The sequence below is a fragment of the Crinia signifera genome, chromosome 19 (assembly GCF_055691185.1).
Source record: "Crinia signifera chromosome 19, ASM5569118v1, whole genome shotgun sequence".
Classification (NCBI taxonomy): Eukaryota; Metazoa; Chordata; class Amphibia; order Anura; family Myobatrachidae; genus Crinia; species Crinia signifera.
Window position 1 is genome coordinate 10,965,397 of NC_139226.1, and position 26,328 is coordinate 10,991,724.

General features: G+C 49.1%; 1 protein-coding gene across 2 annotated transcripts; it reads left to right on the forward strand.

Moving 5' to 3' along the window:
• The first annotated feature begins 3,833 nt into the window (after positions 1-3,833).
• LOC146042102 (zonadhesin-like) lies at positions 3,834-21,968 on the forward strand. 2 transcript variants are annotated; one of them, XM_083162015.1, is made up of 7 exons: positions 3,834-4,098; positions 12,880-12,930; positions 15,890-16,299; positions 17,902-18,418; positions 18,921-19,099; positions 19,676-19,960; positions 21,580-21,968. In XM_083162015.1, the coding sequence occupies exons 1-7, from the start codon at positions 3,864-3,866 to the stop codon at positions 21,820-21,822; spliced, it is 1,920 nt and encodes a 639-aa protein (XP_083018141.1). In that variant the 5' UTR covers positions 3,834-3,863; the 3' UTR covers positions 21,823-21,968. The 2 variants fall into 2 exon arrangements, with proteins under 2 accessions (XP_083018141.1, XP_083018142.1); XM_083162016.1 differs by lacking the exon at positions 19,676-19,960.
• The last annotated feature ends 4,360 nt before the right edge of the window (positions 21,969-26,328 follow it).

Genomic DNA, 26,328 nt, shown 5'->3' on the forward strand with positions numbered 1-26,328 from the left:
TTACCTGGGCTGTTGTAGTGTCTCAGTCACTGTAATGTTCTGTGTCCCCTGTATTGTACTACTGTGTGCCCTATGTACGGCGCTGCCCCTGGTAGTACTGCTGTTAGATGTGCTGTTGTAGTGTCTCAGTCACTGTAATGTTCTGTGTCCCCTGTATTGTACTAATGTGTGCCCTATGTATGCCGCTGCCACTGTTACTTACCGGACACCTCCTCTGCTTCCCTACATCCCAGCTGTATTGTGTACTGAGCATTGTGCTTCTATTACTTGTGCTGTTGTAGTGTCTCAGTCATTGTACTGTCCTGTGTCCCCTGTATTGTACTAATGTGTGCCCTATGTACAGCGCTGCCCCTGGTCGTACATAGACACCTCCTCTGCTTCCCTACATCCCAGCTGTATTGTGTACTGAGCATTGTGCTGCTGTTACCTGTGCTGTTGTAGTGTCTCAGTAATTGTACTGTCCTGTGTCCCCTGTATTGTACTAACGTGTGCCCTATGTACAGCGCTGCCCCTGGTAGTACACGGACACGTCCTCTGCTTCCCTACATCCCAGCAGTATTGTGTACTGAGCATTGTGCTGCTGTTACCTGGGCTGTTGTAGTGTCTTAGTCATTGTAATGTTCTGTGTATTGTACTAATGTGTGCCCTATGTACGGCACTGCCCCTGGTAGTACTGCTGTTAGATGTGCTGTTGTAGTGTCTCAGTCACTGTAATGTTCTGTGTTCCCTGTATTGTACTAATGTGTGCCCTATGTATGGCCTGCCCCTGGTAGTACACGGACACCTCCTCTGCTTCCCTACATCCCAGCTGTATTGTGTACTGAGCATTGTGCTGCTGTTACTTGTGCTGTTGTAGTGTCTCAGTCACTGTCTTGTTCTGTATCCCCTGTATTGTACTAATGTGTGCCCTATGTACAGCGCTGCCCCTGGTAGTACACGGACACCTCCTCTGCTTCCCTACATCCCAGCTGTATTGTGTACTGAGCATTGTGCTGCTGTTACCTGTGCTGTTGTAGTGTCTCAGTCATTAATGTTCTGTGTCCCCTGTATTGTACTGTGTGCCCTATGTACAGCGCTGCCCCTGGTAGTACACGGACACCTCCTCTGCTTCCCTACATCCCAGCTGTATTGTACTAACGTGTGCCCTATGTACAGCGCTGCCCCTGGTAGTACACGGACACCTCCTCTGCTTCCCTACATCCCAGCTGTATTGTGTACTGAGCATTGTGCTGCTGTTACCTGTGCTGTTGTAGTGTCTCAGTCACTGTAATGTTCTGTGTTCCCTGTATTCTACTAATGTGTCCCCTATGTACGGTGCTGCCCCTGGTAGGACACGGACACCTCCTCTGCTTCCCTACACCCCAGCTGTATTGTGTACTGAGCATTGTGCTGCTGTTATCTGTGCTGTTGTAGTGTCTCAGTCACTGTAATGTTCTGTGTCCCCTGTATTGTACTAATGTGTGCCCTATGTACAGTGCTGCCCCTGGTAGTACACAGACACGTCCTCTGCTTCCCTACATCCCAGCTGTATTGTACTAATGTGTGCCCTATGTACAGCGCTGCCCCTGGTAGTACACAGACACCTCCTCTGCTTCCCTACATCCCAGCTGTATTGTGTACTGAGCATTGTGCTGCTGTTACCTGTGCTGTTGTAGTGTCTCAGTCACTGTAATGTTCTGTGTCCCCTGTATTGTACTAATGTGTGCCCTATGTACGGCGCTGCCCCTGGTAGTACACGGACACCTCCTCTGCTTCCCTACATCCTAGCTGTATTGTGTACTGAGCATTGTGCTGCTGTTACCTGTGCTGTTGTAGTGTCTCAGTCACTGTAATGTTCTGTGTTCCCTGTATTGTACTAATGTGTGCCCTATGTATGGCGCTGCCCCTTGTAGTACACGGACACCTCCTCTGCTTCCCTACATCCCAGCTGTATTGTACTAATGTGTGCCCTATGTATGGCGCTGCGCCTGGTCGTACACGGACACCTCCTCTGCCTCCCTACATACCAGCTGTATTGTGTACTGAGCATTGTGCTGCTGTTACCTGTGCTGTTGTAGTGTCTCAGTCACTGTAATGTTCTGTGTCCCCTATATTGTACTAATGTGTGCCCTATGTACAGTGCTGCCCCTGGTAGTACACAGACACCTCCTCTGCTTCCCTACATCTCAGCTGTATTGTACTAACGTGTGCCCTATGTACAGCGCTGCCCCTGGTAGTACACGGACACCTCCTCTGCTTCCCTACATCCCAGCTGTATTGTGTACTGAGCCTTGTGCTGCTGTTACCTGTGCTGTTGTAGTGTCTCAGTCACTGTAATGTTCTGTGTTCCCTGTATTGTACTAATGTGTGCCCTATGTACAGCGCTGGCCCTGGTAGTACACAGACACCTCCTCTGCTTCCCTACATCCCAGCTGGATTGTGTACTGAGCATTGTGCTGCTACTTGTTACCTGTGCTGTTGTAGTGTCTCAGTCACTGTAATGTTCTGTGTCCCCTGTATTGTACTAATGTGTTCCCTGCAGTAATGTACAGCGCTGCCCCTGGTAGTACACAGACACCTCCTCTGCTTCCCTACATCCCAGCTGTATTGTGTACTGAGCCTTGTGCTGCTGTTACCTGTGCTGTTGTAGTGTCTCAGTCACTGTAATGTTCTGTGTCCCCTATATTGTACTAATGTGTGCCCTATGTACAGTGCTGCCCCTGGTAGTACACAGACACCTCCTCTGCTTCCCTACATCTCAGCTGTATTGTACTAACGTGTGCCCTATGTACAGCGCTGCCCCTGGTAGTACACGGACACCTCCTCTGCTTCCCTACATCCCAGCTGTATTGTGTACTGAGCCTTGTGCTGCTGTTACCTGTGCTGTTGTAGTGTCTCAGTCACTGTAATGTTCTGTGTTCCCTGTATTGTACTAATGTGTGCCCTATGTACAGCGCTGGCCCTGGTAGTACACAGACACCTCCTCTGCTTCCCTACATCCCAGCTGGATTGTGTACTGAGCATTGTGCTGCTACTTGTTACCTGTGCTGTTGTAGTATCTCAGTCACTGTAATGTTCTGTGTACACTGTATTGTACTAATGTGTGCCCTATGTACAGCGCTGCCCCTGGTAGTACACGGACACGTCCTCTGCTTCCCTACATCCCAGCTGTATTGTGTACTGAGCATTGTGCTGCTGTTACCTGTGTTGTTGTTGTGTCTCAGTCACTGTAATGTTCTGTGTACACTGTATTGTACTAATGTGTGCCCTATGTACAGCGCTGCCCCTGGTAGTACACAGACACCTCCTCTGCTTCCCTACATCCCAGCTGTATTGTGTACTGAGCATTGTGCTGCTGTTACCTGTGCTGTTGTAGTGTCTCAGTCACTGTAATGTTCTGTGTCCCCTGTATTGTACTAATGTGTGCCCTATGTATGGCGCTGCCCCTGGTAGTACACGGACACCTCCTCTGCTTCCCTACATCCCAGCTGTATTGTGTATTGAGCATTGTGCTGCTGTTACCTGTGCTGTAGTAGTGTCTCGGTCACTGTAATGTGCTGTGTCCCCTGTATTGTACTAATGTGTACACTACAGTATGTACGGCGGTGCCCCTGGTAGTACACGGACACCTCCTCTGCTTCCCCACATCCCAGCTGTATTGTGTACTGAGCATTGTGCTGCTACTTGTTTCCTGTGCTCCATTTCAGTTCTTCAGTTACTGTTATGTTAGTTCTGTGTACCCTGTATTGTTCTAATGTGTGCCCTATGTATGGCACTGCCAACCACTTGTGGCACTTTATAAATAAAATGTAATAATAAAATATTAAAACTATTAAAATAATGAAAAAGTTTTTGTTTTAAAAAATGTTTGGAGAGGCTCCTTAATGCCAGTGAGCGTTCTCCTGTTGCTGTGTCTGAAATCAGGTGCACAAATAGAGCTAGCTGGAAAACCTGACCTGGCAGGTGGACTGATTTCCCTGCTTATTGCACTGCCTCTGGTTCTGGGACTCCACTGGTTAATGATCAGGCCCATTGATTGCAGAAGGTATATGAGAGCTGAGCTCAGCCTGTTGGAGGGAGCATCTGGTTGTGCTTTGTGTAGGGTGAACGCAGACAGAGGTAGGTTACATCTCTGGGAGACTTGCTTTTGGAATGGATTGTGTTGTGTTGTTTGTTACTAGTTGAAGTTGGCTGTGCAAGATATAAAAATGTGTAAGATATAGGTTTAAATTGATATAACAAATGAGAGGGACACTGGGACATTTTGCTTATCTCTCACAGATGTTGGGACTGAAAGGGTTAATAACACTCTTCGTTCATCTGACCCAATGTACCTACCAATCGGCTCATACTGTAACTGTCACCCAAAGCGATGTTGATACATCGGATTGCTACACATCCCCCATACTAACCTATGTGGGATGCGATTGGTGCAGGAGGGATTCCTCCTGTGATCCCTCACGATACATTCAGGTGATAGTTACAGGTGTTTTCAGGGATTTATCCGCAAATACTGAATAACAAATGAGACTCTATATCCCTTACTGGTATAAGTGGTTACAGAACTCCCCAAGTGTAAACCCTAAAAATACAGGGAGGATGGTTCTATGTGTATACTGCAGTTACCTACCTCAGATTTCCAAAGATCAATTAGTTGTGGATATAGTTATGGTATATTCTGTACTTTTCGATATATATATATATATATATATATATATATATATATATATATATATATATATATATATATATATATATATATATATATATATATAAATTTTCTAGTATTGATGATGTTTGTAAATAACATAAATCACATTTGTCTCCCCATCACACTCCCTGCTCCAGCTACCCCACTCTATGCCCCCCCTGCTCCCCATCACAAACTCCCTGCTCCAGCTACCCCACTCTATGCCCCCCGCTCCCCATCACACACCCTGCTCCAGCTACCCCACTCTATGCCCCCCCCCCCTGCTCCCCATCACACACTCCCTGCTCCAGCTACCCCTCTCTATGCCCCCCCCCTGCTCCCCATCACACACTCCCTGCTCCAGCTACCCCACTCTATGCTCCCCATCACACACACCCTGCTCCAGCTACCCCACTCTATGCTCCCCATCACACACTCCCTGCTCCAGCTACCCCACTCTATGCCCCCCCCCCCTGCTCCCCATCACACACTCCCTGCTCCAGCTACCCCACTCTATGCCCCCCCCCCCCCTGCTCCCCATCACACACTCCCTGCTCCAGCTAATCCACTCTATGCCCCCCTGCTCCCCATCACACACTCCCTGCTCCAGCTACCCCACTCTATGCCCCCCCTGCTCCCCATCACACACTCCCTGCTCCAGCTACCCCACTCTATGCCCCCCCCCCGCTCCCCATCACACACCCTGCTCCAGCTACCCCACTCTATGCCCCCCCTGCTCCCCATCACAAACTCCCTGCTCCAGCTACCCCACTCTATGCCCCCCCCCCTGCTCCCCATCACACACTCCCTGCTCCAGCTACCCCACTCTATGCCCCCCCCCTGCTCCCCATCACACACTCCCTGCTCCAGCTACCCCACTCTATGCCCCCCCCCCCTGCTCCCCATCACACACCCTGCTCCTGCCACCCCACTTAATGCCCTCTGCTCCCCATCACACACCCTGCTCCAGCTACCCCACTCTATGCCCCCCCCCCTGCTCCCCATCACACACTCCCTGCTCCAGCTACCCCACTCTATGCCCCCCTGCTCCCCATCATACACTCCCTGCTCCAGCTACCCCACTCTATGCCCCCCTGCTCCCCATCACACACTCCCTGCTCCAGCTACCCCACTCTATGCCCCCCCTGCTCCCCATCACACACTCCCTGCTCCAGCTACCCCACTCTATGCCCCCCCCCCCGCTCCCCATCACACACCCTGCTCCAGCTACCCCTCTCTATGCCCCCCCCCCTGCTCCCCATCACACACTCCCTGCTCCAGCTACCCCTCTCTATGCCCCCCCCTGCTCCCCATCACACACTCCCTGCTCCAGCTACCCCACTCTATGCCCCCCTGCTCCCCATCACACACTCCCTGCTCCAGCTACCCCACTCTATGCCCCCCCCCTGCTCCCCATCACACACTCCCTGCTCCAGCTACCCCACTCTATGCCCCCCCCCCTGCTCCCCATCACACACTCCCTGCTCCAGCTACCCCTCTCTATGCCCCCCCCCTGCTCCCCATCACACACCCTGCTCCAGCTACCCCACTCTATGCCCCCCCCCCTGCTCCCCATCACTCACTCCCTGCTCCAGCTACCCCACTCTATGCCCCCCCCCCTGCTCCCCATCACACACTCCCTGCTCCAGCTACCCCACTCTATGCCCCCCCCCCCTGCTCCCCATCACACACTCCCTGCTCCAGCTGCCCCACTCTATGCCCCCCCTGCTCCCCATCACACACTCCCTGCTCCAGCTACCCCACTCTATGCCCCCCTGCTACCCGTCACACACTCCCTGCTCCAGCTACCCCTCTCTATGCCCCCCCCCTGCTCCCCATCACACACTCCCTGCTCCAGCTACCCCACTCTATGCCCCCCACCTGCTCCCCATCACACACTCCCTGCTCCAGCTACCCCACTCTATGCCCCCCCAGCTGCTCCCCGTCACACACTCCCTGCTCCAGCTACCCCACTCTATGCCCCCCTGCTCCCCATCACACACTCCCTGCTCCAGCTACCCCACTCTATGCCCCCCCCCTGCTCCCCATCACACACTCCCTGCTCCAGCTACCCCACTCTATGCCCCCCCCCCCCTGCTCCCCATCACACACTCCCTGCTCCAGCTACCCCACTCTATGCCCCCCCCCCTGCTCCCCATCACACATACCCTGCTCCAGCTGCCCCACTCTATGCCCCCCCCCTGCTCCCCATCACACACTCCCTGCTCCAGCTACCCCACTCTATGCCCCCCTGCTCCCCATCACACACTCCCTACTCCAGCTACCCCACTCTATGCCCCCCCCCCCCTGCTCCACATCACACACTCCCTTCTCCAGCTGCCCCACTCTATGCCCCCCCCCCCTGCTCCCCATCACACACTCCCTACTCCAGCCACCCCTCTCTATGCCCCCCCCCCCCTGCTCCACATCACACACTCCCTTCTCCAGCTGCCCCACTCTATGCCCCCCCCCCCTGCTCCCCATCACACACTCCCTGCTCCAGCTGCCCCACTCTATGCCCCCCCCCCCTGCTCCCCATCACACACTCCCTGCTCCAGCTACCCCACTCTATCCCCCCCTGCTCCCCATCACACACTCCCTGCTCCAGCTACCCCACTCTATGCCCCCCCCCTGCTCCCCATCACACACTTCCTGCTCCAGCTACCCCACTCTATGCCCCCCTGCTCCCCATCACACACCCTGCTCCTGCCACCCCACTTAATGCCCTCTGCTCCCCATCACACACCCTGCTCCAGCCACCCCACTCTATACCTCCTGCTCCCCATCACATCCCCTTATCTAGCCACCCCACTCTATGCCCCCTGCTCCCCATCACATCCCCTTATCCAGCCACCCCACTCTAGGCCCCCTGCTCCACTTCACACACCCCCTGCTGGGACTCAGGAGAGGAGGCTTCTTACTGCAGTGCCGGGAGCTGCCTGGGGACAGATGGACAGTCGGGACACGCAGCACCCGACAGCGCCGCTTACACACACTGACATGAGCCGGTGCTGCTGCGGAAGGTTGGAAGATGCCTTCCACAGCAGCACCGGCTCATGTCAGAGTCTGTAAGCGGCAAGAGCTGCATGCCCTTACAGGATGTCCCCAGGCATGTTAATTCCACTGATGAGCATTTAACCACCCTAGGCAATGAGCATGTTATCCCTTGGGACCTAACATTTTATCCCCACTGGGCAATGAGCTTGCTGTCCCCACTGGGCAACGAGCATGCTGGCACCCAGCAAGAAACCCCTGGCAAAGACCATGTAACCCCTGGCAAAGAGCATGTAGGTAAGTGGCACTTATGTGGCATAATATGTCATGGGCATTACGGCATGTGGTATATTATGTTATGGCACATGGCAGTGGCGTAATAATAGCACCACAGACCCCGCAGTGGTGGGGAGGCGCCAAGCAAGTGTGGGCGCCGGGGTCTGCGGGGCTATTGTTATGCTACCTCTACCTGCATTATCCTGCTGCGTCTGTATTCGGCTGGAAGTCGGGACTGCAGATCTACTAATCTGAGTCCCGGCGCTCCTTACGAGTGAAAGGTCCATCACAAAATTCTCCCCCCCCCCCCCCCCCAAACCTTAGAGCAGACAGTTTTTTTTTTTTTTTTTAAATGCTAGAGGAGGCAGCAGCGGTCTCCTCTAGCATCGTTACAAATGGTCTGCTGTAAGGGGGTGGCCATTTTGTGATGGACATTTGACATTTGACTCATAAGGAGCCAGGAGGAGCACCGGGACACAGATTAGTAGCTCTGCGGTCCCGACTCCTGGCCAAATACAGACGCAGTGGGGGAGGCTGGCTCAAATTTAGGGGGGGGGGGAGAAAAAATGGCGCTACGCCACTGGCGCATGGCAAAATGGGTAGTGTGGCATAATATGTAATGGGCATCATGGCATGTGGCCTAATGTCTAATGGGCATTACGGTGTATGGCATAATGTGTAGTAGCTATCCGTTCAGAAGTGATACTGTCTGCGCTTGGGGCATCAACAATACACCCACCATCCATCCTTGCTCCATGCAACTACTAGTGCTTGAGGGGGTGGGGTCCCCAGAAATATCAGTGTATGGGGCCCTAAGATTTCTGTTGCCAGCCCTGCCTATCACAGAAGTGTTATATGATCACTGTTACTTCTGCTCTGTAACTTTCTGATTGGTGTATTCTAGCAATGGAAAGGAAGATATAAAAATGTGTAAGATATAGGTTTAAATTGATATAACAAATGAGAGGGACACTGGGACATTTTGCTTATCTCTCACAGATGTTGGGACTGAAAGGGTTAATAACACTCTTCGTTCATCTGACCCAATGTACCTACCAATCGGCTCATACTGTAACTGTCACCCAAAGCGATGTTGATACATCGGATTGCTACACATCCCCCATACTAACCTATGTGGGATGCGATTGGTGCAGGAGGGATTCCTTTCTGTGATCCCTCACGATACATTCAGGTGATAGTTACAGGTGTTTTCAGGGATTTATCCGCAAATACTGAATAACAAATGAGACTCTATATCCCTTACTGGTATAAGTGGTTACAGAACTCCCCAAGTGTAAACCCTAAAAATACAGGGAGGATGGTTCTATGTGTATACTGCAGTTACCTACCTCAGATTTCCAAAGATCAATTAGTTGTGGATATAGTTATGGTATATTCTGTACTTTTCGATATATATATATATATTTTCTAGTATTGATGATGTTTGTAAATAACATAAATCACATTTGTCTCCCCATCACACTCCCTGCTCCAGCTACCCCACTCTATGCCCCCCCTGCTCCCCATCACAAACTCCCTGCTCCAGCTACCCCACTCTATGCCCCCCGCTCCCCATCACACACCCTGCTCCAGCTACCCCACTCTATGCCCCCCCCCCCTGCTCCCCATCACACACTCCCTGCTCCAGCTACCCCTCTCTATGCCCCCCCCCTGCTCCCCATCACACACTCCCTGCTCCAGCTACCCCACTCTATGCTCCCCATCACACACACCCTGCTCCAGCTACCCCACTCTATGCTCCCCATCACACACTCCCTGCTCCAGCTACCCCACTCTATGCCCCCCCCCCCTGCTCCCCATCACACACTCCCTGCTCCAGCTACCCCACTCTATGCCCCCCCCCCCCTGCTCCCCATCACACACTCCCTGCTCCAGCTAATCCACTCTATGCCCCCCTGCTCCCCATCACACACTCCCTGCTCCAGCTACCCCACTCTATGCCCCCCCTGCTCCCCATCACACACTCCCTGCTCCAGCTACCCCACTCTATGCCCCCCCCCCGCTCCCCATCACACACCCTGCTCCAGCTACCCCACTCTATGCCCCCCCTGCTCCCCATCACAAACTCCCTGCTCCAGCTACCCCACTCTATGCCCCCCCCCCTGCTCCCCATCACACACTCCCTGCTCCAGCTACCCCACTCTATGCCCCCCCCCTGCTCCCCATCACACACTCCCTGCTCCAGCTACCCCACTCTATGCCCCCCCCCCCTGCTCCCCATCACACACCCTGCTCCTGCCACCCCACTTAATGCCCTCTGCTCCCCATCACACACCCTGCTCCAGCTACCCCACTCTATGCCCCCCCCCCCTGCTCCCCATCACACACTCCCTGCTCCAGCTACCCCACTCTATGCCCCCCTGCTCCCCATCATACACTCCCTGCTCCAGCTACCCCACTCTATGCCCCCCTGCTCCCCATCACACACTCCCTGCTCCAGCTACCCCACTCTATGCCCCCCCTGCTCCCCATCACACACTCCCTGCTCCAGCTACCCCACTCTATGCCCCCCCCCCCCGCTCCCCATCACACACCCTGCTCCAGCTACCCCTCTCTATGCCCCCCCCCCTGCTCCCCATCACACACTCCCTGCTCCAGCTACCCCTCTCTATGCCCCCCCCTGCTCCCCATCACACACTCCCTGCTCCAGCTACCCCACTCTATGCCCCCCTGCTCCCCATCACACACTCCCTGCTCCAGCTACCCCACTCTATGCCCCCCCCCTGCTCCCCATCACACACTCCCTGCTCCAGCTACCCCACTCTATGCCCCCCCCCCTGCTCCCCATCACACACTCCCTGCTCCAGCTACCCCTCTCTATGCCCCCCCCCTGCTCCCCATCACACACCCTGCTCCAGCTACCCCACTCTATGCCCCCCCCCCTGCTCCCCATCACTCACTCCCTGCTCCAGCTACCCCACTCTATGCCCCCCCCCCTGCTCCCCATCACACACTCCCTGCTCCAGCTACCCCACTCTATGCCCCCCCCCCTGCTCCCCATCACACACTCCCTGCTCCAGCTGCCCCACTCTATGCCCCCCCTGCTCCCCATCACACACTCCCTGCTCCAGCTACCCCACTCTATGCCCCCCTGCTACCCGTCACACACTCCCTGCTCCAGCTACCCCTCTCTATGCCCCCCCCCTGCTCCCCATCAAACACTCCCTGCTCCAGCTACCCCACTCTATGCCCCCCTGCTACCCGTCACACACTCCCTGCTCCAGCTACCCCTCTCTATGCCCCCCCCCTGCTCCCCATCAAACACTCCCTGCTCCAGCTACCCCACTCTATGCCCCCCCCCTGCTCCCCATCACACACTCCCTGCTCCAGCTACCCCACTCTATGCCCCCCCAGCTGCTCCCCGTCACACACTCCCTGCTCCAGCTACCCCACTCTATGCCCCCCTGCTCCCCATCACACACTCCCTGCTCCAGCTACCCCACTCTATGCCCCCCTGCTCCCCATCACACACTCCCTGCTCCAGCTACCCCACTCTATGCCCCCCCCCCCCTGCTCCCCATCACACACTCCCTGCTCCAGCTACCCCACTCTATGCCCCCCCCCCTGCTCCCCATCACACATACCCTGCTCCAGCTGCCCCACTCTATGCCCCCTGCTCCACTTCACACACCCCCTGCTGGGACTCAGGAGAGGAGGCTTCTTACTGCAGTGCCGGGAGCTGCCTGGGGACAGATGGACAGTCGGGACACGCAGCACCCGACAGCGCCGCTTACACACACTGACATGAGCCGGTGCTGCTGCGGAAGGTTGGAAGATGCCTTCCACAGCAGCACCGGCTCATGTCAGAGTCTGTAAGCGGCAAGAGCTGCATGCCCTTACAGGATGTCCCCAGGCATGTTAATTCCACTGATGAGCATTTAACCACCCTAGGCAATGAGCATGTTATCCCTTGGGACCTAACATTTTATCCCCACTGGGCAATGAGCTTGCTGTCCCCACTGGGCAACGAGCATGCTGGCACCCAGCAAGAAACCCCTGGCAAAGACCATGTAACCCCTGGCAAAGAGCATGTAGGTAAGTGGCACTTATGTGGCATAATATGTCATGGGCATTACGGCATGTGGTATATTATGTTATGGCACATGGCAGTGGCGTAATAATAGCACCACAGACCCCGCAGTGGTGGGGAGGCGCCAAGCAAGTGTGGGCGCCGGGGTCTGCGGGGCTATTGTTATGCTACCTCTACCTGCATTATCCTGCTGCGTCTGTATTCGGCTGGAAGTCGGGACTGCAGATCTACTAATCTGAGTCCCGGCGCTCCTTACGAGTGAAAGGTCCATCACAAAATTCTCCCCCCCCCCCCCCCCCCAAACCTTAGAGCAGACAGTTTTTTTTTTTTTTTTTAAATGCTAGAGGAGGCAGCAGCGGTCTCCTCTAGCATCGTTACAAATGGTCTGCTGTAAGGGGGTGGCCATTTTGTGATGGACATTTGACATTTGACTCATAAGGAGCCAGGAGGAGCACCGGGACACAGATTAGTAGCTCTGCGGTCCCGACTCCTGGCCAAATACAGACGCAGTGGGGGAGGCTGGCTCAAATTTAGGGGGGGGGGGAGAAAAAATGGCGCTACGCCACTGGCGCATGGCAAAATGGGTAGTGTGGCATAATATGTAATGGGCATCATGGCATGTGGCCTAATGTCTAATGGGCATTACGGTGTATGGCATAATGTGTAGTAGCTATCCGTTCAGAAGTGATACTGTCTGCGCTTGGGGCATCAACAATACACCCACCATCCATCCTTGCTCCATGCAACTACTAGTGCTTGAGGGGGTGGGGTCCCCAGAAATATCAGTGTATGGGGCCCTAAGATTTCTGTTGCCAGCCCTGCCTATCACAGAAGTGTTATATGATCACTGTTACTTCTGCTCTGTAACTTTCTGATTGGTGTATTCTAGCAATGGAAAGGAATTTCTTCCAGTATGTCTGCGCCTTCCTGTGCCTGACAGGTAAGTGGATTTGGTTCTCATTTATTTGCTTTTGGAACACTTCACTATCAGCACAATGAATAGGTGGGGGGTTATTGCAGAAATAATCACGACTGCATAAGTGTTCCCTAACTAAAGATGTCAATGGGGCAGACCATAGTTACCTACATTTTCTGTCTCCTCTCCTGGAGGTGGGGACTCATCACCCGCCCAGTACAGAAAATACCACACTTAGCAGGTTTACCGTTTTAACCCCCACCCCCTCATGGTAGAAATGGCATCATTTTAGCCCCTCCTCTGAAGAGCCGTGTATTGAGGTATTTGAACAGCAAAGTGGGGGGATGCGGTGGGACCAAGGGAATGTGGGGGGGGGGGGGTGGTGGCATGGCATTCCGGGAGGTTAGGCAACAATGGGGCCGATTTTTTTTTTTCAAAAGGCTCTTTCACACCACAGTGACCTGGGTCAGACCTGTGATATTTATGCAGTGTGAAAGGGGTATTACACAGGGTCTGTGGCTGATTAAGACCAGGTGCATTGCAGGCTTGACAGGAGTCCTTACTCGGCCAGTGGCGAACTTGTATCTCCCATAGTGGACTGTTGCATTGAATTTTACATAAGGACTTCAACATTTGGGCCTGAAGGTCCATTGGGACCGAGCTAGAATAATTGCCCCAAACTTAACTTCATTTTGCTGTAGGTAAGGGTAATCCAATTTGAGTGCGCTACGTAACGACCTGCCTGGTAAGTGGTTCAGTTGAACTCTATGCCCTCCCAAATCAGTCAACATTTTGGAGCAGCTAATGTCTGGTTGCAGGTCATTATCAGCTTAAACCAGGCATGTCCAAACTGTGGCCCTCCAGCTGTTGTAAAACTACACATCCCAGCATGCCTTGCCATTTCCTGATGGCAAAACTGTGGCAAGGCATGATGGGACTTGTAGTTTCACAACAGCTGGAGGGCCATAGTTTCGACATACCTGGCTTAAACTTATCCTAAAGGGTATGGGTCATTAGATCAACATGCTTTGGGTCAACCACTGAAGCTTCACATGCCTAAGGTCGACAGGGTTGGAAGGTTGACACAAGCAACTGGAAATCGGCACTCAAAAAGGTCGACATGAGTTTTTCACGTTTTGTCAACATGGACTCCGTCGGTGTACTGCTTGGCCCGCTGTGCTCGCCATACTTTGGGTATGATTCTATTCTCCATCCGTGCCCTAGTGCCTTGATGACTAACCTTGACACTCCAGCTGTTGAACTAACATTCCAGCATGCTCTGCTTCAGTTTTGCTTATTGGCCATGCTAAATCTGGGATTTGTAGTTCTTGACACACCACCTGTTATTGGTTAGCCTTTAAAGCCCTAGTGCATGCTTTTCCAAACTGTGGCCCTCTAGCTGTTTTGAAACTACAAGTCCCACCATGCCTTGACACAGTTTTGCTGTTAGGGGATGCTAAAACTATGGCAATGCATGCTGGGATGTGTAGTTTCACAACAGCTGGAGGGCCATAGTTTGGAAATGCCTGACCTAGCGGATAGTAGGGCATAAAATACTGTCTGTCGGATAAAAAATAAAAAAAACATGGAAAAACTAATTTCGACCTTCCCATTGTCGACCTGAGCAATGTTGATCCAATGACCGCATCTCAATACTAAACACGATTTTGGATTGGCCATCTTTGGTATGACAAGCATGAACTTTAATGCAGTGTGTTCTGCAGTATATACTTTGGAGAGAAGTAGGTCTTACATGTGCATCTGTATGTAACTGAAAAGATAATGCCTTGGTTCATTTGTCCCATGGACACTGTATCGTATAAGTGCTACAGACCCATATGGCTGGACTTATTGGATTGGACAACTGCTGGTTTACAAGATCATGGTTTTTAGGATACCTTTTAATTATAGAAAGGGGAGATTAGTTGCTGGCTCAGTAATTGTATTACCTGTATTCAGAGAAATACTGGAAACATGACCTGTGGCGGTACTCCAAGATTGCAGTACAAAGCCACTTTAAACTTCAATCCTTCATTATTAAATGATTCTCAAACCTGAATGACCGTATTCTCTTGGATTCTCACCATGGTGGGCCTGTCTTGGTTAGTAAACCCCAGTTTTCGGTGCATTTAGAATGGCAAATAGCAGTGTCTAACTCACCTGAAGCAATGGAGGATTATGGCAGAAACCAAAAAGGTGTCAGTCATTTTATGAAGCGCAGTCCTGCTCAATAAATTAAATGTCCATACTGATTAAGTCTCAAAATGATGACATTTATTAAAAACATACATAAAATAATTAATATACAATATATATCAATTGTGCAGAATGATCAAACAGACAAGACCTACAATATACAATATATAGAAGATTGCGGCTTTTAAACAATATGATGCTGTATATTTATCATAGAGTTCTATTAGAGGCAATGGGTGTTCTATAATTACAGTCCTTCTTATGGGTTTCAAACCCTGTTGGATGATGCGCTTATTGGATAAATGAAATAAGGGTCAGTCTGTCCAAACTTTTACCAGATCTGTAATCCGGAAATATTTAGGTTGGAAGTGTTGCTCTTACTGAGACCACCCAATTGGGTATTTGTAATCCAAAGACGTGCTGTGTAGCTAGTAAATGCGGGACCAGCACAATGGGGCTCACTCAAAAACTTGTTTCTCCGCCTTAAATTCTGCTCGGCGGCTTCCTCAGTCTGACTTACCTGAAGCAAGTCTCCCTTCTATACTCTACCAGAAGTGGCTATAGGTGCCCAATGCAGCTGCAAACAAAATATGGAATTTGCTAAATGTGCATGAGAACCTTACAAGAGAACTCTGCATTGGTCATTGCTTCTTATCTTAAAAAAAAAAATATACAGTAGATACTGAATGTATTATGTCTAATCTAAACATGGTATTTGTCTTATGTGAGGTGTTGTCAAACCTTAACCTCCTATCTTTTAATCCTCTTCCACCCCTGCTGCACACAGGATCTCTATTCATGACCTCTCTGTCTGCACTACCTACTTTATCAGACTATTCACCAACAGAGTCTACAGTTCCGCCAAGCAGCTCTACCACTCCACCACCCGTTTCTATGCCAACAGCAGCTACAGGAACCCTGGGAAATTCTATAAACCCAGAAGGTCTGTCTTCAAGTACAACCAGTTGTATTGTAAAGATTACCAATAATTCCGTCCAGTTTGATGTTCTCAAATTGCAACTGTTTCCTGGAGACTGCAGCTTGCTCTTGGCACAGCTATGCAATATTAGTACATCTACAGTAATCTATTCTGTAAGCGTCAGGAACCAAGGATATGACCATGAAACAAGTCTCATATTGGAAAGCTACGAGAGTTTCTTTGTGATGCATATGACTGGTGAAGAGAACGCTGTATGGGTAAGACAAAATGTCAGACTTTACAATTATTTGAGGTAGAACCTTTTACAGTTCTTGTGGCATTTTAGAGATCTAGCATTTTGTATTGCAATCCATGTTTGCATTAGGTCTCTAGATTAATATCCTAGATCTTAATTTTTTTTATCTAGTTTAATTAAAATAAAAGGCAAGTCTGGGCACTATCTGAAAGAACGGCCATGAGAACTCTATGACATGGTGGTTAACTTGTTGGCATCTATTAAACTACTTGAAAGGACATTGATGTTGTACGTTGGAATACTGTGCTCTTGGATCAGAGATTCACAAACCTGGTCCTCAAGGCATCCTAAAGGTCTAGGGCAGTGGTAGCCAACCCTATCCCTTGAGAGCTACCAACAGTTCACATTTTCCAGTCAACCTAGCTGCTGCACTCATTAATCACTGACGCATTTTAAGATACACAGATGGAGCTAATTAGCTCACTTGTGATTCTGTGAGGAGACCTGCAAAACATGCACTGTTGGTAGCTCTTGAGGACTAGGGTTGGCTACCCCAGGTCTAGGGTCTAGGTTTTTAGTATATCTATGCTTGGCCGCAGTTGACTTAATTAGTACCTCGAACAATTTGATTTAATCAGCTGTGCTGATCCATGTATAAACTTAAAACCTGGAGCCCTATGGTGCCTTAAAGTACCACATTTAGGAACTGCTGTCCTAGAATTCAAATGCTATGAGCATGTAAAGCAGGCATTCCCAACCACGGTCCTCAAGGCACACCAACAGTGCAGGTTTTAGTGATATCCAGGCTTTAGCACAGATGGTTTAATACGAATCCCTCAGATACTAATTAAGTCACCTGTGCTCAAGCCTGGATATCTACAAAACCTGCACTGTTGGTGTGCCCTGAGGTCCGTGTTTGGGAATGCCTGATGTAAAGTATTACTTGACCATAGTATCTGCTATTGTGGTATTTGCTCATTCTGCTTTGAGTCGACCATATATATTTTTTTTAAATCTATAGATCTATCTTTATGCTTTAGCTTTCCTGTCATTCTTATGAACTATTGAGAGCAGGTAAGGTCATTGTGGTGGAGTGTACAGACTTGGTAATGTAAACAGGCAGACGGCACTTCTAATGATTGGATGGGTCTTGTTTGAGGGCTGCAATATATAAACCTCACTTTCATGTGATAGAAACTTCTTGGTGTGAAGTGGAAATAATTTTTATAGACACTTGTGCAGTTTGGGCCTTTTCCCATCCAATGACGAGGCACAGAGCCAAGGAATCAGATGAACCATGTTCTTAACCTCCCGGTTCGATGCATGGTCCTGTACACATTGGATTAGAATGGAAGATTATCAGTACTGCACCAAGGATCCATTAGATCCTATAGTAGGGGATGGGTTAATGCGATCCCATTGCCCTCTCAATGGGGGGATTGGCTGCAACATCTCGCCTCAGAAGACTCAGTAGTGGATGGGGGGGCTTTATAAGACCTTGAAGAGCAAGATGTATCTGGTGCAATGCAAAATAACTCACGGTCTTGGTTAATGAGGCCAAGAAAAAGCTGGCTGTATTATAATAGTATTTATTAATAACTAATTTGATGTCTTCCCTTCTCAGGTCAATGGGTTGCTGACAGACCTTCCTGCCTACCTGCTTCCTCAATCACTCAAAGTGAGCGGTAATGGCTCTCACTTGGTACTGGAGGCAGACTTTGGTCTGGTTATACAGTGGGATCAAGATGGCCTTCTAGAAATGTTGCTTCCTATTGCTTACCAAAGTCACCTTTGTGGAGGATTGTGTGCAACTGAGAATGAAACCATAAGAGATGTGGGGGCTTCCTATGAACTATACGAGCCCCCACACCAATGTCTTCTAGCAGCAACTGGTAATATGGTCTGTAGCATGGCTAAAACGAAAAGGTTCAACAGCTGCAGCCTGTTCTTGGGTGACGATAGCCCATTTGAGGCCTGTCACAGTAAAGTCAACCCCGATGATTACTTTGCCTCATGCCAGAGTTTTCTGTGTGGCAGCATAGAAGATGCCAGTCTGATCTGCAAAGATCTTGAATATTATGCGGTTCGGTGCCAATCACTTGGCGTGTCCATAAAGCCTTGGCGAAATGCAACCTTCTGCCGTAAGTTAAATGACATGGTCCTTTCTCAAGATATCTTGCAGTAGGTAATATTAGACTTAATGGCTAAAGATTAAATTTCAAAGTGTATCCCAGAGGTTCACAAATGTGGTCCTCAAGGCACCAAACAGTCCAGGATTTGGGTATATCCATGCTTGGCCACAAGTGACTGCTGACTGGTTTTTCCCAGACTCTCATTGCAGTTTAATGGAATAAAGTTACGGTAATATGGTCTCATAGGGTGTATTATTTGATTTGGCCAGATCCAAAAATGATAGAGGGTAAAGTGGCAGCTAACAAAACGATCTGGCCTCTCCACCCTCCTGTTGGAAGTAATTGAACTCTAATTGAGTCTAGTTGTGTTTTTTTTTTTTTTTTTTTTTTTTTTTTTTTTTTGTTCTGGGTGGATGCTTTCCGGGCTTTTCTTTTTGTTTGGGGATAGGTGAGTGAGGACACATCGCAAGGCATGTTGCTTGTAGTTTATTCTTCTCTGATTTATTTCCAGCATTCCCGTGTCCTTCAGGAGGGGAGTACGAACTTTGCCTAGAACCTTGTAGTGACTGTACAGCAGACAACTGTTCTGGGGCTTGTATGGAAGGCTGTCGCTGCATGGATGGACAAATGTGGAATGGAAGCGACTGTGTCTCTAGGGAGATGTGCAAGAATTATGGACAGGAAAGCCAGGTACGTAGCCTCCACGCCTTGGTTTGCACTATGACATGGTTGAGTGTGGTATATTGGTAAACCATATCTAGGTTGACCCTGGAAAAGGTAGACCTCAGTTCTCTTTTTGGTGTCACTGACATCTGAGCATGTTGATCCCCAATTAGTACACGGTTTCCTCTCATGGACTGCTAAGCTATTGAACAGGTGGCTCACATTCACAATCCATGTCCATGTGGATGGTATAGTGTGAAAGGTCAAAATAGACCATGCCAAAAAATCTCATATTGACCATAGCCATGTTGACCTTTTTTGCATGTGATGATATTTTTGACCATGGAAATTATATAGCTTTGACCTAGACCCTTGATGGTTAACCTTGACACTCTAACTGTTGAATTACACATCCCAACATACTCTGCATCAGATTTAGCATGTCCATATAGCAAAACTGAAGCAGAGCATGCTGCGATGTGTAGTTCAACAGTTGGAGTGTCAAGGATGGCCATCAACGACCTAGACCCTGTCAATCAGCATACTGTTCCAGCTTGAGCACCTTTCCCATAATGTAATCCTGGTTTCTATCTTCAAACACAGACAAGCACCCCTGTCCCAATCAGGCCAAAATACCTCAGCTGTGACCCGAACGAGGAATCCCAGCAAAATTGCTGCCTCTGTACTGTGGGTGGTTCAAACATCACAGCATTTGACTTTTCAAGTGGTGAGGCAGAAAGTGGTGCGTATGACCTACTGAGGAATTGTGACCAGTCTATGCCAGAGTGGCTGAGGATTGTCCTTCACCTAAATCCACCTCTGTCAGCCAGACTCCTCGTATTCTATGAGCAAAGCTTTATCACCATAAATTCTGTCCTTGATGTTTTGGTGAGTGGGTATATCTTCTTTTTTTTTTTTTTTTTTTTTTTTTTGGGGGGGGGGGGGGGGCAGTAAATAATTCAGATGATGGACATTTTCTACTTAAAAACAGTATGTATGTGGACAGTGATTGCTGAATTACTCCTTATAGGAGTATGAGCCTTTTTCTTCTCTAATATATTATTTATTCAGTTTATTATATAGCGCACAGATTCCGCAGCGCTGTACAGAGTAGTTGAACAGTCACATCAGTCCCTGCCCCAGTGGAGCTTAAAATCTATATTCTGTACCACATGTACATGAATACTAATTCATTCTAGGGTTAATTTTTGTTAGGAGCCAATTAACCTACCAGTACATTTTTAGAATTTGGGCGGAAACCTGATTACCTGGAGGCAGGGGCCTATCCAGGAGAAAACGACAGGGGGGGGGGGCACCATGATAGGGGAGGGGGGAAGAGGGGTGTTAGTGGTGCCTGTTCAGAAAGCAGAGAGGGAGATGAGGAGAGCAGAGGGAGGATGGGAATGGGATTACAAAGAGGCCCTGGCATTTAAAGTACATAGGCAATCCTTGGGTTCAAAAGTGAGGGAAGTAGTTGTGCGCGTGCTCTGTGAAAGGGGGCGTGGCCACTCAAAATGAAGAGTGTCATTGAGTGTAGTGTACCACTTCTACATATTATGCAACAAAATAGTAGACCCCATTATACTTGCTCCTTACACATGATGCCAAAAGGAATAAGCCAAAATTTACATAATGCCACATGGGTTGAGCCAAAATTCACATGCCAAAAATGTATACTGTAATGCCAGTTACATGTTAAGTCTATTACAAATTATGCTCCATAAGTGCTGCTTACCTACATGCTTGTTGCCAGGAGTTCCATGTTCGTTGCCGTGTGGGATTACATGGTCATTGCCATGTGGGAATTACAGAGACTCTGCATGAGCTTAGACATGAACTGGGTTCCCTGGTCAAATAACATTTCCTTTGGGAACCCCGCCCTGGAGAAAATGGATATGAGCGCATCCGCCACTTTGTCTGCGCAGATTGAGGAGAGCGCTACAGCTTCTGTGTATCCACAGTGAGGATATATTGTTTCCCTGAGCTGCTGGGTATAGCTAGGGGCCCCACAGGATCTACACTAACCCGTTCAAATGGTTCTGAGAAAAGTGGTAAAGAAGTCCTGGTTAGTCTCCCTGGGGCACTTGGATCCATGTTTCTCTGCATAGTAAACGTTCAGTACTGTCCTTGCCTAATTTATTGGTGGCTTGCACTTAAATGTTGGCTAAGGTGCCTGCATGGCTCTTGATTGGTTACACCATACCCTATTCTTAAGGTTGCTAATAGCACAACCAAGATGTTAAAGTTGGGCGATAATATGGCTTCCTCAAGCTGTAGCAAACTGCTTAACTCTATGCTCATCAACAATCACATTTCTGACGCTTGCCGTATTCAGTGCTGCTGGGAGAACCTTTTCTTCCCACTTCCTAACTCTATACATGGATGATCTAGTGATATTTTCTGAAATGCCTAGTTTTGTTGGCTTTTATCTTGATCTAAAATATTATATGTTGTGGATAGTTATTCATCTTTTTACCTTTTTAATTTATTTTGTACTCTTCCACCAGGTAAATGGTTTCATGGTAGATCTACCTCTTACTTTGGCTCCAGACCTGTTCATTTCCAGATGGATGGATGTAGTGTCCATTGGCCAGCCAGGAAAGATAGACCTTACATTCAGCTCCTTCGGAGAACTTACCATTGAGGTGGCTAAGTGTTTCTCTGTAGAATATTGTGGCGCCTGTGCTTCCAGGAACATCTCAGCTTACACTCTGTACCCATGGAGAGCAGAAGACTTGTCCAACTGGTAACTGGGTCACTTGTTGCTGCGACACTACATGGTATTTTATGCTTTGCAATGATTTAATTTACCATTATGCTACTAATGTGACCTAGTGTTGGTGTTTGTGCACCACATCTGTGGTTTCCTAAAGAATAAAATACTTTATGCAAATTACTGTGTTTATTACACTCTGAATAAAATACCACATTTCACACAACTTTGCAATTTGGGTTTCCAAATGCAGTCCACAAGTTCCTCCTCTTCTGGGGAACATTGGAGCAAATGCTCTGGGGAAGAAATTGGTTACACCATTTTTTCTTTTTGTACACTAAATACTGTAGAATACAGTGACTAACACTATAGATGGTCTATTGTATTGGCTTTCAAACGTGAACAGTTTCCGAACAACTTATTTTTTTTTTTTTCAATGTTCTGTAACATACACACAAAGATAAAAGACCAACCTGTACATTCTAAGCACATTTTCTCCCGCCTCATGATAAGGTTCTGGTCTCTTCGTCCTGGTAGATGCTCTCTGGTCCAGTGCACAGTCTAAGGATCCATACCCACAGCAAATTAGGAAGAAGTTATGCTGCTTTCCCACTGCCAAGCCGTTTAAAGAACCGGTATTTTTAAACTGTATTTAAAATGGTATTAGCTTTCACATTGCAGTAGGTTACCGTTTAAGTACCATTCACATCAAAGTGAAACCTTTTAATCCCCTTGTGTCCTCTGGTACCTGTCCTGCCCTGTTACCTTGTTCCCCTGGTATCTGGCAGCAATCCATCCGGGCAGTGCAGTAGGCAGCGGCATGCCAGGGCTCCTAGTCGGCAGGTCCCCCACTGATGCAGGAGCATGATTCAGGAGGAGGCTGCAGCTCGTGCACACACAGTGGGGGCGCTGGGGATCCGGGCAGGTCTGTGCTCAGGAGGAGGTAGGTCCATTAGGAGATTGTCATTTCATCGGCGGGGGTCCATGCCGCGAATAGGAAATAGCGGGCCTGGAAATTACATATGTGCATATCTAATGAGCCACTAATTAAATATGCACATTTAATGAACGGCTCTGCTATTTCCCATTCGCGGCAGGGACCCCCGCCTATGAAATTACAGTCTTCTAATGGACCTTTCTCCGCTTCCACCTCCTGAGTACGGACTGTGCTGCCCGGATCCCCAGTGTCCCCGCTGTCTGTGCACAAGCTGCAGCCTTCTCCTGCATGAAGCTTTCATGCATCAGTCTTGGACCTGCGACTAGGAGCCTTGGAATGCCCGCTGCCTACCATGCTGCCCGGATGGATCGCTGCCAGGTACTGGGGGGGGGGGGGGGGCGGTACCAGCTGCAAAGTACCAGGGGAGGGTGGGGGGCCAGGACAGGTACCAGGGGAGGAGGAAGACTAGTGTGGGATCCTAAATACCGTTTCAGAGCCATAAACTTGCCATCGGTAATCCTTATGCCCCGACACTTTAATAACTTAATCTAAACTTATCTAACTTATACTAAAAGAAAGACAGACACAAGTGCTGGCGTTTCAATATGAATGTCAAATTTATTATTGACAACTATTTATATATATTGATCTATAAAAGAGGGTGGTGGCCCTAAAGAACGGTCATAGAGAAAAGAAGGGTAAGCTGACATCACACCATTCACACAGCGTTGGTGTTCAACTCTCCCACGCAACCCACCCGTGCGGATGGTGCAGCCCATCCCCTGTCCAAGGGACATGGGCTCGTAGCGTATCATTGAGGGGAGAGCGCACCCCACTAACCTCATATCAGCATTTGAACAAGGACCGTTCTTTACCGCCGCCAAGAAAAGATAGAAAAATAGGGAGGGAGGGTGGGGAAATTCGGACCAGAGAGGCAGATCACCTGACCCTCTGGCTATTCCTAACTGCAGTAACTCCTCCCCTGCTCCCTAATTGGCTATTTGCTGCAGCATCATAGCCCCCTTAACAACACAACTTAAAGTGCAGGCATCTCGGATTCCTTCAGCAGTTTATGGCACCTCTAGCTTAATCAGCCCTCGGTTCTCTTTCTCACTGCATAGAAAATAGCTCTGAAACGTGTAGGACTCTGCTCTTTAAACGTGTTGAAATACCGGTTATCTTTAACCGGTTAATCAACTCTGGCACTTTCCCACTGCAGCCTTAAATGTTTAGAAATGGAAAAAGAAACGGCAATTTACCGTTTAAGACCTGCAGTGAGAAAGGGGCATTACAGTAGTTGTATATCTTGACACCATAACATTTGGCAGATAAATAGATCATGGTAGCACATTGCAGATTTCAGGTAAATACACTGACTCTAGATGCATTATAAACACAAATCTTTTAGAGAGTCTAAAAGGTAACTGTGGTACCATTGCCGTGACAGAGTAGAGAGACCTGTCTCTCAGTTTACTGTTAAAGCACAAACCACAATATTTTAGAAATACAATCCAAGCATGTAAAGTCATAGGGCAGTATTCAATGTACATTATCGCGGTGCGCAGCGAATCCTGTTTAAGATTTGCTGCACAGTCGCCGTGTTCCGGAGCCTCGCTGTCCCCCTGCTATCCCCCTATTCAACGTCGCAGGGGCTCGCTGCCCCTGACGGCGAATCTTAACCCCTGCATCGTCCTGCAGGGAGCTGGGGGATAGCGGTATGCTCGTAAGTCTCCCTGCATGCCCCAGAACGTATGTGGAGGGGAGGAGGGCTCCTATGGCATCACCACGGGCAGCAAAGTTTTCCAGCGCTGCTTGGAGCAACAGTTCGCTGGCTCTCCCTGTGACATCATCGCTGTCAGCATCCTTATCTGCACAGCTGGGTCCATCAGTTACTGCCACTGCTGCAACCAATGCTACTGTAGTAATGGTTTACATTACATTACATCTTCCATCTGCCACCGTAAATTGATTAGCCCCCTCCCGTACACCCATTAGGCAATGATTTTAGAGACGACTCGTAATAAATTAATAATAATCACAAAATTAAACAATCAGATTACATTAATTAATCAAAATCACACAATCAAGCCAGATAGGGGTCTTGTTGGATGTTAAACTGATCGAAACAGTTACACACTTGCAGACAAACTCTGTGCTGCACGAAATGCCCACTGCTCCTTGGCTGCACATGGTAAACAGTGCATGATCAAGCCAGATAGGGGTCTTTTTTGGGCCTAATTTTTTAAACTGCCATCCTGTCTGCCGCTGCAGTGCCACTCTTACATGAGCCACGTGTTTGTGCCGCACACTTGTGTGGCTTAGCATAGTTATCCAGCTACCTCGGTGCAACCTTTTGCCCTAAAAACAATATTGTGAGGTGTGAGGTGTTCAGAATAGACTGGAAATTAGTGGAAATGAATCTTATTGAGGTTAATATAGCATAGGAGCAAATTCTGCGATTTTAGCAGTTTTTATGCTTTTTTAACAAAAAAATCAGAACCCAAAACCCAAAAAAATCCAAACCCAAAACCCTTAGGAGGTGTTTTGCCAAAACCCATTAGAACCCAAAACCTCAAGGTAATCAGAACCCAAAACCCGAAAGGTGGCCGGTGTACATCCCTACCAGAAATACACTTATTTTTGACATTTACTATCCTGAAAATACGGCAATTCGTAGTCGTATTGATAGCACATCAATATGAATACGAATTTCCGTATTTTCGGGATAGTAAATGTCAAAAATAAGTGTATTTCTGGATACAAATACACCTATTTTTTTTACAAATTTCCTTTAGTGAATATCCCCCTACATGTCACCCTTTCCACGAGTTGACCTTTTGCTTGGGAGGCCTTTTTGTCACTGTCAACCATGTGCATGTCGACATTTGTAATTGTTGACCTTGTGCATGTCGACTTTTCAATGTTGTCCTATTGACTGACTATCTTGACACTGTTGACCCTTTATTCCGGAACCTTCTACACTGCGCCTCTCTTAAGCTCCGTACACACAGGGGAGATATATTGCTCAGTGTCCCCTTTTCATCAGAGACCAGAGATGGTCGCTGATGAAAAGGAGCCTCAGCCGGCGGTGCCGCAGAGGTAATCAGCTGGTCGCAGGAGCAAGATCCTGCGACCAGCGATTAGAATGGGGCTGAAAACGGGAGTGCGCACCCGGTGATTTATGGCCAGGGCACACTCCCATCACTGGCAATATGGTCGCCAGCGACCATATTCCCTGCGATTTCAGCCCCTATCGCCCCCGTGTGTACACAGCATTAGGCATTCCTGCCTACCTGACTCTCTCCAGACACAATGCTCTGCTCCTGCACTTCCCTGGTAATGTATGATTGTCATCACCTGTGGTGGAACACTTTCTTATCAATTAAATAGTTCAAAACAGATGAAGGTATTCATACATTAAGAGGGAAGTCCAGGAGCAGAGCATGGTGTCCCTCCTGAAGAGGGTCAAGTTGGGATGTTGCTGTGAACAATCAAGGAAAGGGACGAATCGGCCTACAGACAAGAAGTGGACCGATTGGCCCGGTGGTGCAGCAGCAACCATCTAGAGCTCAATCCACTCTAAACTCTTGAGATGGTAGTGGAATT

Bases quoted from the DNA above. Each gene is read 5' to 3' on its own strand.
- LOC146042102 (XM_083162015.1), top strand. From the start codon at position 3,864: ATGCCAGTGAGCGTTCTCCTGTTGCTGTGTCTGAAATCAGGTGCACAA. The intron at 16,300-17,901 runs GTAAGACAAAAT...TTCCCTTCTCAG, and splicing joins GTGAAGAGAACGCTGTATGG to GTCAATGGGTTGCTGACAGA. The intron at 18,419-18,920 runs GTAAGTTAAATG...ATTTATTTCCAG, and splicing joins GCGAAATGCAACCTTCTGCC to CATTCCCGTGTCCTTCAGGA.